This window comes from Ipomoea triloba, chromosome 6 (assembly GCF_003576645.1).
Source record: "Ipomoea triloba cultivar NCNSP0323 chromosome 6, ASM357664v1".
Lineage (NCBI taxonomy): Eukaryota > Viridiplantae > Streptophyta > Magnoliopsida > Solanales > Convolvulaceae > Ipomoea > Ipomoea triloba.
Window position 1 is genome coordinate 19052401 of NC_044921.1, and position 12752 is coordinate 19065152.

A 12752-nucleotide genomic window follows, 5' to 3' on the forward strand; every position below is an offset into this window, starting at 1 on the left:
AAAAAAAAAAAAAAAAAAAAAAAAAAAAGACATAATCGTCCATTGGACCAAACATGAAAATAGGCCCAATAGATGACATGAGATGCCCAAAATGCAAACATTGCCCAATGGGTTTTGATGATTCGACCCATGTAGGTAGGCAATTTCTTGATAGGGTGACTCAATTGAGAGTTGTTATACAATTATCAAATAAAACTGTAATAGACTTAAAATAAAACACAAAGCTCATGCAATAACGTTTAATATCAAATGATATTGTAGTAAAATTAAAATGATATTTTAGTGTTGTTATAATGAAATTAGTGTATGTGAAAAATTAAACTAAAAAATAGAACCCATACAATAACATATATTGTCAAATAAACAATTTAGTGTAATTTAATTAGTATGTGGAGTTTTCAAAAAAAAAAAAATAGTATGTGGAGAAAATAAAACTAAAGAAATAGAACTCATATAATAACGTATATTGTCAAATGAAATTAAAATGATACAACACCATTTTACATTATAGTCTATGTTGCTACATGGATCATGATCTACAATAAAATTTGCGAAGTTTATCACGTAATATCAATTTCAAACTAACGCCAATCTTAATCGCCTTAATTGATGGTATTTACCTTAACAATTTTTTATTTTTACTATCAACTCTATTACTCCGTATTATTTTCCAATTATAGTTAAAATCTCCTTCATGTCTAACAAATCTTTGCTGCTTAGACAAAGATATTACCGAGTATTTTATATAGTAGGACCACATTGTCCTCCGAGTAGTACAAAAAGCTGCAGAACTTTATGCAAACATACTGATAAGAGTGTGACAATAATAAATGTCAACTTATCTTTCAAGCCACTTCAAGTGAATACCTCCATGACCATTAGAGTAGCAGACAAGAAAACTGCCCCTTTCGTTCACACTTCAAAGTCCCCTACAACCTTGCTGTTTGGAACTAACTTAGATCATAAGCTATTTTTGTTACTTGAAGTTCAAGTTCCATCTACTACATTTATTCCAATTCTTCGAGTTTTATTAGTTCAATTTTATATCAGACCGTCTTCTTTATATATATAAATTTTAATCATATAAGGAGGGTAATTATGAATCAAGAGAGCATTTTCACAACGTAGAAAACAAGAACTCGTATTAGGTATAAAATCCAGATACAAAGGCCAAAATAGTCAATAACCACCCTAACTAACCAGCATCTGCAATATAGACTAAAAATGTACTAATAAAGAATCCCACCACCCCAATATAACATTATGAATATATCATCCTCTCCCCAAAAGCTCCCTCCTTTACTGTACTCAATTCACCATATCAATACCCTGTTGGGAACTCGCAACTACCAAATTCTGCAAACAAAAACAAATTGTATTTTTGTTAAATAATACAATCCATCATTAAGAATTAATTAATTCCATCATGGATTTAATCATACCAAAATTTAGGATAAGAACTCACCTAAATATTAGAATATTAATTCGCGTGGTAATGGATACTAACATACCACCTAACTACTTATGTTAAATTAAGTACCACTACGTGAAATGAGACTAATCAAATTTTATTGGTAATAATAATTTTTGTATATTAAAGAAAATATTAATTGTTGGGAATAATAAGAGATGCTTACTGGGAGGCTGGGTGACCACGTAGGCAGCGCCACCGAAGTAGCACGAGCCAGAGGCACGTGAGTTCTTCTGGTAATAACTGTTGAACGCGTAGGAAGCGTGGGCCACAAGGGTGTTAGGATTGTAACACGTGGACTCGGGCTGAATCGGACGGCAATCAGCTCCTCCCTGCCCGCAAGCGTAGTCCAGCGCAAGCTGGAGCTTCTCCGTCCCGACGTCGCCGTTGGCCACGCACCACGTCTGCCCCGCCGTGGTCGTCGACACGTCGCCGCCGCCGGCAGGCGGCGCCGGAGCCGGAGGAACGACCTGAGCTTTACTCCCGTTATTCATGGGCCCGTTGGCTAGGGCCGCTAACGTCAGCGGGACGTCATAAACCTTTTGCTCGTTGGGATAGAAAAGGCCGTAGTTTTTCTCGGAGGTGGGCCCGGGCTTCTGGTTCTCATTGAAGAGAGCGAACAAATAGACGTTAAGAGGTTCGTTGGGCCTCAAGGGGGTCCCACCCCCAGTGAGCACTCTCCGCACCAAATTCCCGTTGTACGCCGCCGCATTCGCCGCGCCGGCGCCGGCCTCCTTCTCGTCGCCCTTCGACGGCCAGCCGGTCTCGGAAACGACCACCTTAACGTCGCCGAAGTTGACGGCGTTCATGGCGGCGAACACGGCGTCGAGTTGCGCCTCGAGAAGGCTTTTGTACACAAGTCCATTATTAGCATCCACCACGCCTTTATTATCCCTAAACAAAGCGTAATCGAGCGAAATCGTGTCGGTATTCGCTTCATAGGCGAAGAAGGGGTACGCGTTCACCATTAGAAACGAACCGGTCTGCTTAAGGAAACTCAGCATCGGCTTAATCACCGGTTCGACCAGCTCCGGTTTGAACGAACCGGAGGAGGAAGGGTACGAGGTCTGCAGCGCGCTGAGCGCGATGGGGGAGGAGACTTTGACGGAGGAAGCGACGCCGTATTTGGCCAGAGAAGCATAAACGTTCTTCATAGCCGGGACGAGGTACGAGGTAGTGTTCGCCGGATCCACAAACACTTCATTGCCGACGGCGACGGCGTCGATAATAGACTTATACGGTACGATGTTGGCCTGGACCCACCCGTCGGTGAACGACTGGCCAGCCGCGGCGGATGAGAGCTTCTCGTTGGGAAGGGCGACCGTAGTGGCTATACCCGACCCGGATAGCGCGTCGAGAACCGTGGAATCGGTATCATAGAGCTTGACTCGGGTGATTCCCTGGCTCTTGAGCAACTGAACAACCTTCGCCGGAGAAGGAAGGTCGTCGGCGACTCGGCCGTAGTTAATTCCGATGGAGCCGGAGTCGGAGACAGACTGCCTTATCATCAGAGAGAGAAAGAGAGAAGCGAAAATGCAGAGCGCATAAAACCTTGAAAACGCCATGCTTAGAGATGAACGTGAAGACTGCATTGGCTATGGATTTAAAGCAATTATATAGAAATTAAGGAAGAGAGAGAGGGGGTAAAAAAGGTAAGAAATTAAGAGAGGTGGGGTGGGGGTAGTTGAGGAAATTTGACTTATTAGTGGGGTGGCGTGAAGGTAGTGGAGGCCATTTATGCCATTAAACATGGGGGTAATTGCCTAATTGCACTGGAAAGATGATTAATACCCACTTATGTAACTTCCATGTCTAATTATTTTTAATTATTTATCTCTATTAATTACTTAACATTACGGAGTAGTATTTAAAAATAAATGTATATTGTTATCATCATAGGATTCAAAAATTAAGATGATAGTAAATCGATGTTTTATTTATTTACATGATATAAAATAATCTTTGATATTAAAATTTATATTTATTTGTTTCGTTCACAAGTATGTGAAACTTCTTAAGTTGATGTGAGATTTCTAAAATAAATTTCTATGTTATATTTGTAGAATCTTAAGATTATTATGTTTTGTGAGATTTTTTTTAAAATTATTATATTACCTAAAAGCAATTTGTAAACCAAATACTATGTATTTGGCCAAAATTACAATAAACTACTTATAATTTAAGGGTTATATTGACGAAATTTGTAAATCAAAAACTATGTATTTAGACAAAATTACAATAAACTATTTATAATTTGGGGATTATATTGACTAAGAGAGAATGAAGAATAAGAAATAAGTTTGATTTAAAAGAAACTTTACTGTCACTGATTCACTAATCACTATTTGAAAATACGTCTTGAGTTGAGCGTGTCTTACGATTTTATCTGGCAAAGTATCATAATAAAGTAACTCAACTTATATTGTTCTAAGTGATCGATTCAAACTAAAAAACTAATAGACAGTTACTACGGAAATCGAATTTTGAATAATTACCTTGTTATGCTTTTACTAGGACAATTTGACATGGTTAAAATCAATGCTCAATGAAAGCCCCTAGATTACAGTTCTGCCACAGAATTAAATTTCGTTTCTTGCTTTGGTTCTACATTTCTACCTCATAGTGCGCTACTTTGACTGCAATCAATTAAACTTAGGAACGTTTGGTTGCAAGATGGAAATTAAGGGGACAAAATTGAGTTATAGAAAAACGAATTGTAATCTTATCAGAGATGAATACTTTGGAATAAATTGAGTAATTACGTAAGAATTTAAATTTCAGCGTTTAGTTTGCATTAATAAAATTATTAAAAATTTTAATTTTCATGTTTGGTATTAATGGAAATTGAAAGGGAATAATAATAAATTTTTTTATTATTATAAATCTTAAAAGATATTGTGACAAAATTATAATAGAATGCGATTGTTATTTGGGTTTTGAAATATGTCCACATTTTTAGATTGATTGTTCACTTTAGATATAAACTTGTATTATTAGAACTTATTTAATAGCTCTCGAATTGTACTTAACAATGCAATTTGAGATAATACCGAGGAAGACATGTGATTCTAATTTTGTGAAAATGAAACATCAATTTAGATTATAAAATAAAATGAAACATCAATTTTTTTGAGAGTAAAATGAAACATCAATTTTGATTATTTCTATTGAAATTATGAGGTGCAAATATTTGTAGGATTTCGTATGATGATTGACGTGCAACTAAGAGCTCTTATGTTTTTTTGTTTTTTTTTTTGAGAAGAAGAGCTCTTATGTTTTAAGAAAATAAAATAATTAAAAGTGCTGATTTTTTTAATGTACTATTTTTGGGAAATAACCATTTTAGATCATCGTATGATAATTTTATTAGGATTGTGTTCACCCTAAATCGAGTATAGATGTACAGAATAGGAGAAGAAAATAGTACAGAGCAGTTTTATTACTTAGGGCGTTAGGCCGAAAAGAATATACACAATGCCCTAGATAACAACCCAAAGAATAAATAAATAAATAAGTAGAATTAATAATATTGTAATCGTGGAGAATAAAACCATATATATTATTGTGGTAGGAACTAAGAACCACAAGCCAATGGACCAAGAGGGATGTAAGGTTAAGACCATGATGTCTTGATGAGAGACAAGACATCCTATTTATAGTGTAGGAGCCTCCTTCATAGAGTGACAAGTGTGTGGACTAGGTTGCCTTTCACCCACCACTTTACTTTCAGCGCATTTTACCTAAGTAGAGTTTCATGTCTTTTAGTATACAAAGATGACAAGTGTGTTGTTGTGCTTGAGGTTGTGGGGTTAATCACATAAATGTAACAAGACTAAATTAATTACTTAATAATAATAATACGGAGTAATATATCATTATACCTTTTGGTTTTCAAAATATGTACCAAAAATCAAAGAATTTCTTTCGTTCTAATTAAACATAGAGTGTTCTTTCAAAAAATTAAACATAGAGTGTTGGGTTTATTTTGTTATATAAATGATTTTCCATTTTCTGCTACTCCACGTACGATATAATATACATATTTTTAGTTTGTGCAGGTAGACATGGAGAAATATCTTAGATATTGGTGACCCACCTTCAAGGATTTAATTTCCTTAGATAACCAAGACTCCAACACGTACGTATTAGTGTTGTTGTTGTTGTTAAAAGTATACACATGTATTATACTATATACGTAAATTAAATACGAGTGATATTTTGATACATTATTTTAAGTGGTTCACTAAAGATTTGGTTTGAGTCTGAGTGAATTTGAATTTTATTAATTGCGGGATGAATTTAGTATACTTATATTTTAGGTTAAAATTATTAATGAGTGCATAATAAATTGATTATTAAAGCATGTTCTTGAAGTTGGGAGAATATGCTTAGAAGAAAAAATATGAGCGTGAACTAGTATAAAATATATGATTAAAAAATTAGTCAAAATGTATGATTTATCATGTGCACACTCTCGAACTTTTACTGAATGATTGGTCTAAATCTAGGTTGACTTACCTTTTTGTGATTCTTTGTTGATTATAGTCATAATGCGAGATTACTTATAACACATCTTCGAATAATGATTGCGGGTTTTCCTCATTATACAAAAACATATATGTTGTATGTGATATACTTGAACACCCAACATAGTTTATGTTAGATTATGAGATATATATATAAACACTAGCACCCTTCAAATAAAATGAGTGTTCAATTGGTATTCATTTTTCAGGACAAAATATAATGATTGCTTAATAATTAAGTTGCGACTTGCAAGATATAATCAGGGAAAAATCCGATTACAAAATTTTCGTTATTAGAATAGTTGCAACATTATCGTTTAGTTGGCGGCTAGTGCTTGACATTTGGTACCTAAATGTTTCATGTCCGATCGATGTAATGATGGAATAATTGAAGGAATGAAGAGTGGATATCTTAAGGACGGTTTTATAATTTAAACGTTATTTTCACCAATATGAACGTTAGACTTTTGCCAGCTGCAGTTATTTCAATAACATGGACCGGGCCTGAGCTGTGGACGTCGGCTGTCATATCCTCGTACAGACATACCACTGTTTCACGCAACGGCTCGTAAACATATATGCACCACTCCATTGTTTCACATGCCCCGATGGCCATTATCATTTTTAGATAATCATTAACCAATATCTTTAAATAATGCTATTACAATGGGGGCTTGCAAAATTGAATTTCCCAAGTACTTTTAAGTTTGATCTTTTTATGTTAGTTGCCTATGGTTTGGGGTTAGTGTACCCATCCACTTGATTAGTGATCGAACATAAGTAAATGGGGACATTAATGGATCATAGAGGCTACGTATTTTTTTATTTTTTTTAACCTATTACAATGTAGTATTTGTTCATACATACTTTTCTCAACCTACTGAAACACAAAAAGCTAACGTCCACACTGGGGATCGAACATGTGACCTCTCACTTGGGAGGGTCACAGCTATGCCTCCTATCCACAAGGTCTTTGGCCCTAGAGGCTACGTATAAATACCCTTTCGACCCATTAATGTGGATATTAGGAAAAATATCAAATATATCATCAAATTTTACCTGAAAAGTCAACAAGGTCTCTAAACTTTTTAAAGTTAGTAATTACACCCATCAACAATATGGATATTAGGGGAAAAAGGTCAAATATGCCATCAAACTTTTCTTGAAAAGTTAATGAATTTTTTGCATTTTTAGTCCCACGACTATTGTGGTACTTACAGAATTGGTCCACGACTTTTAAACTTTGTAATTTTGGTCCACGACTATTGTTTTTGTTGCAAAAATGGTCCTTTTCCAATCAACATCTCGCCGGAAAATAAATCCGGCGGATTTTCCGGCAAGTTTTCGCCGGAAAAAATCCTTCATATTTTTCGCTGGAAAAAAAATTCTCCTTTCAAGTGTATTAAAATGGACATTTACATTGTTGAAAAAAAAAATCTTTCAAGCAAGGAAACATCGATTATGCCGGAAAAACATATATTCTTATTTTGGTAAACTAATTAAAGTTAAAAATAATTAATTTCTAATTAAGTTAAAATAATTATAAGAATTTTGAAGTCAAAATCAATTGAAGAAATAGAAATGCAGAATGGCAGTGAACACTACTGGCAATGAGCTATTTGGACTTAGGAGCAAATTAAGCTATTTGAAATGTATATGTGATTGACTATTTTAATTAAAAAATTAAAACTAATTAAACTAATTAAAGTTAAGACTTTAATTATTTTTATTTTTTAGCCAAATAAGTACAAATTCAAAATTATTAGTACAAATTCATGATCAACAAAAATAATATTATTAAGATTAAATTTAAACTAAAAAGTACCAAAAATTTTGAATTTGTACATAATTTTACTAAGTAAAAAAATGAATTAGTTTTAACTTTAATTTTTTTAAAATTGTAAAAAAATGAATTAGTTTTAACTTTAATTTTTTTAAAATTGAGTTTTAACGAATTAGTTTTAACTTTAATTTTTTTAAAATTGAGTTTTAACTAATTAGTTTTAACTTTAATTTTTTTAAAATTGAGTTTTAACTTTTTAGTTTTAACTTTAATTTTTTTAAAATTGAGTTTTAACTTTAATTAATTTACCTTAATTTTTTTAAAATTGAGTTTTAACTTTAATTAATTTACCAAAATAAGAATATATGTTTTTCCGGCATAATCGATGTTTTCCCGCTAGAAAGATGGATTTTTTTCAACAATGTAAATGTCCATTTTAATACTACTTGAAAGGGATATTTTTTTTTCCAGCGAAAAATTGACGAAAAATATATCAGATTTTTTTTCCGGTGAAAACTTGCCAGAAAATCTGATGGATTTACTTTCCGGCGATATGTTAACTGGAAAAGGACCATTTTTGCAACAAAAACAATATTCATGGACTAAAATTGCAAAGTTTGAAAGTCGTAGACCAATTCTGCAAGTACCACAATAGTCGTGGGACTAAAAATGCAAAAAATTCAAAAGTTAATTAAGTCTCTAAACTTTTTAAAGTTGCAATTACACTCATCAACAATTTATTTTGATGCTATGAAACCCAAAAATCGATTGTCACTAGGGTTTCAACAACTCGACGGCGACATTTTAGACAAAAAAGCGACAGGTAACTGACGAACGATCGCCGGTCGCTTTTGAAGAATGGAGAAGGAGACCAAAGTTCCTCTTCAAAAGCAACCGGTGACCGTTCGCCAGTCGTCGGTCACTTTGTTGTTTGAAATGTCATTGTCGGGTTGTCAGAACCCCAGTGATCTGTGATAGCAAGTCACTAACTGATTCTGAGTTTTATTGCATCAAGATTATAAATAATGATTTGTCTCATGGATTAAGATTCTATCCCTAAGTATAATGATTTCTATTATAAATAACAAATAGCTATCATATATTCGACTTGTCTCGTGGATTAAGATTCATGAGACGGTCTCATGATGACTCTAATGTCAAAGGGAAATTTTGAATAATTAACGAAAGAAGAATGGGCTGGGATGGTACTAGATAGGGAAAACCTAAAGGGATCCTATCATCTTTTGGTTGGAGGTGGAACTAACACTAGTAAGGTAGATGTGAATTCTTTCATTTTCTATATCTGTTGAACCAACACATTATGTACTGTTTGCTTGAGTGATTGGATCAAACTCCAACAACTTCATAAATATTAAACTAATTAATAAAACTTTTAAAACAATAATAGAATTAATAGTCATTCTAATACAGTAACAAAGTAACGTAATCATATTGTAACACTTTAATATATGTTCACATTCTAGCTTATACTTGTTTATGTCATCTAAAATTAGTTGACTTACGTTAATAAGAACCGTTCACTATTTAGAAAATAAATTTAAATTCAATTTATGCTAATTGCCGTTTTTAATGAATCTATCAAAATTTGCAATAAGTCTTCAATTAAACATTTTAGATATACAAAATATTAATAAATAAATAAATAATGTGAATTGTATGGAATGAGAGTGGTTAGATACTTAGATGAAGTTAGGAACTATGACAAAATAGTCAAACACCGCGAAGGTGCAATCGCTATGTTAATTTTGGACGCATGTAATTGTAATTGTCCTAGGAATTCAATCAAATATACCAACTAATCCTTTTCCATTAATTAATTTGGTGGTTTTTGTTCTCATAGTTAATCTAGCTAAGCTATTTCTCAAGTCCATTATTTGTCTCTATAGAGATAAAGAGTGTTATAATAGGTGGAGAGCCGAGAGAGTATATAATCAGATTTAAACTCGAATTTTCAACCATACATTTAAGATAGTTAAGTCAACAAACCCTATTCAAATCCTCCCTTTAATTTTTTTTTTTTTTTTTTTTTGGGTAAATGAGAAAATATATTCCAAAAAGGAAACAAGAATGTACAAACTACACTAGGGCATACCCTAGTAAAAAACAATGATGGTTGTAATCTGAATACAACCCTTGAGTAAATCTGAAAAGCAACTACTTAGGCAAAGGAGCCTAAAATACAAATCTGCTCCCATCCAAATAGGAATTTTCAAAACACAAAGACCACAAACAAGAGATACAATACAATACTGGCAGAAAAATATCACCCCAAGATCCCTTCTGCTAACAGAAACATTCAAGAGTGATCTCAGGATCATGGAGCAAGATTATGAAAAATCTTGAACACCTGAAGAAGAATAATGGATATGGTTTTTGTCACCACAGCTTGGCTTCCCTCAAAAATCATTGCATTCCTGGCTTGCCAAATATAATAAACAGAGCATAAAATAGCCAATAGACCAATTTTTGAATGCATTCGAGATCCACGTGCATCTCTATATGCCCACTTGATAGCCCCTTTGATTGAGCATGTCTTTCTAGTGATCCCAAGTCTTGCTCTAACCTCTTCCCAAACCTGTTTTGAGAAATCACAAGAGAAGAAGAGGTGGTTAACATTCTCCGGTTCCTTCCCACATAAGGTGCATTTATCCTCAATATCCAAGAATTTGAGGTTGTCTTTAGTTGGAAGACGATTCCTAAGACAAAGCCAAGAAGTAAAGGCAAATTTCGGTGGAATAAAGCCTCTCCAAATAGTTTTGAATACAAAGCTTTTATGAGCTCTAGGTCGGATGATCTCAAACACCTCAGACGAAGACAAACCACCTGGGCCTACGCATTTAGATAAAGATAGAATACATTCTGACTGTCCGCCACACTTCCGGACCAACAAGTCCCTAATACGAGTAAGACTTTTCATAAGGGCTGAATCGTTTCTTGTTGGTGTCCAACTCCAAAAATCTTTATCCTGCAAATAAAAGTTATGAATCCATTTTATCCACATAGAGTTTTTGTTTTTGTGGATGTCCCAGATAACTTTAGTCAAGAATGCTGCATTCCACATTTGTAAGCTTCTAATTCCAAGACCCCCTTCCTCCTTAGGCAAGCAGATTTTATCCCAAGCTACATACGCTTTTTTACCATTCCAAAGGAAATTCCTACACAGTGAGTTGATATGGTCAATCACTGTTGTTGGAATATGGAAATTCTGTATCCAGTAGGCCACCACACCTTGAATCACTGATCTAATCAGCTCCAGTCTCCCTGCATAAGACATGGAGGATCCTTTCCAAGCAGATAAGAAATTATTAATTGAATCAATAAGTGGAGCAAACTTATCCACTTTAAGTTTTTGTGAATCCAGAGGAATTCCCAGATATTTTACAGGTAAAGATACAACTGGAATGCGAGAGAAACTTAGATCCTCCACAACACCTGCACAAAACATCTTTGATTTATTAGGGCTAATAGCTAACCCAGCGGTCTTCTCAAATTCATTAAGAGCCTTCATAATAATGTTAACAGACTTGGCATCTCCCCTGCAGAACAGCATTAAGTCATCTGCAAAAGCCAAATGACTTAATTTTGTACCTTTACACCTCGGGTGGAAAGAGAAATTTACATCCGCTGTCTTAACCATAAGCATCCTAGCCAGATATTCCATACAGAGGGTAAAAAGCATAGGAGACATTGGGTCTCCTTGTCTCAGACCCCTCTTACCCTGGAAGTAACCATGTAAAGCACCATTAATTGACAGCGAAAAAGAGGGAGTCCGAACACATTCCATGATCCACTCTACAAATTTTCCCGGAAATCCTAGTCCTATCAAAACTTCTTTCAGAAAACCCCAATCAACTGTGTCGTAGGCTTTACATATATCGACCATAATGGTGCATCTTGGGGAAATTCTTTTTCGAGAATACCCACGGATGATTTCTTGAGCAAGCATGATGTTGTCAGAAATGCTTCTTCCTACAACAAAGGCACCTTGTGACAAGCTTACGATTTTCGGGAGAATACAACTCATCCTAGTCGCAATGATTTTTGTGATGATCTTGTAGAACACCGTACAACAAGCAATTGGCCGAAAATCCTCCACTCTCAGATCATGTGTTTTCTTCGGAATGAGAGCCAGACACGTGCTATTCCATTCTTTAAGTAGCATCCCTGATGAGAAGAATTCCTTCACTGCCCCTGATACAATTGAACCAGTAATATCCCAATTAGCTTTGAAGAAAGCTGCATTGAATCCATCCGGTCCCGGAGCTTTTTCATCTCCCATTGAAAAAAGAGCTTGTATAATTTCCTCCTGAGAGATAGGTTTTAAAAGATCATCTGCTTGTTGTGAAGAAACACAGGGACCTTGGCTGAAATACGAGTCCACGGTTTGAACTCGTTCCTTAGCCTTACCAATCATATTAGAGTAGTATTTCACCAATAACTCCCCTACTTGCTCCAAAGAAGTAGTAGGCACTCCATTATTATCCAAAATAGATGGTATAACCTTTGCTGAATTTCTTTTATTCACTAGGTTATGAAAATAACGAGAACTTCTATCCGACTCCAAGAGGTGTTTTGTATTCAGCTTTTGGGAGAAATACATTCTTTCAGCTTCCATAAGGAATAGAGCTTTTTCCCTTAATATTCTCACCTGCTCACGCTCAAACTCAGTAGCAGAGATCACATCCAAAGATTCATGAGCTATTGTGAACTCCTCATTTGCTCTCTTAACCCTCTCAGAGATATATCCATACTCCATTTTATTCAGAGATTTCAGCGGTGCCTTTAAAGCTTTAAGATAGGAAGCAACTGTTTGTGCTCTGTTAGAAACAAAATTAAATCTTGACAGAGCTAGAAGATTTATGAACAATAGATTGAATGGTTGGAGTTTCTCTACTAATTTTCTTGAAACAAGAGGAGGTAGGATTTTTGTTGTTTGGGACAGTAATCTGGT

The 12752-nt window shown here is 34.7% G+C and overlaps 1 protein-coding gene across 1 annotated transcript; it reads right to left on the minus strand.

The window, feature by feature from the left end:
• Positions 1-1114: 1114 nt before the first annotated feature.
• LOC116023107 (glucan endo-1,3-beta-glucosidase 12-like) lies at positions 1115-3064 on the minus strand. Its single transcript, XM_031264080.1, has 2 exons — positions 1638-3064; positions 1115-1356 (listed from the first exon to the last, which is right to left on the minus strand). The coding sequence occupies exons 1-2, from the start codon at positions 3061-3063 to the stop codon at positions 1322-1324; spliced, it is 1461 nt and encodes a 486-aa protein (XP_031119940.1). The 5' UTR covers position 3064; the 3' UTR covers positions 1115-1321.
• Positions 3065-12752: the final 9688 nt, after the last annotated feature.

What these genes read in the sequence shown, in the direction of transcription:
- LOC116023107 (XM_031264080.1), bottom strand. Translation starts at nt 3,063, where the DNA reads ATGCAGTCTTCACGTTCATCTCTAAGCATGGCGTTTTCAAGGTTTTAT. An exon ending in CGTGGTCACCCAGCCTCCCA is followed by an intron (nt 1,357 to 1,637) that starts GTAAGCATCTCT and finishes TTTTGTTTGCAG; the next exon opens with AATTTGGTAGTTGCGAGTTC.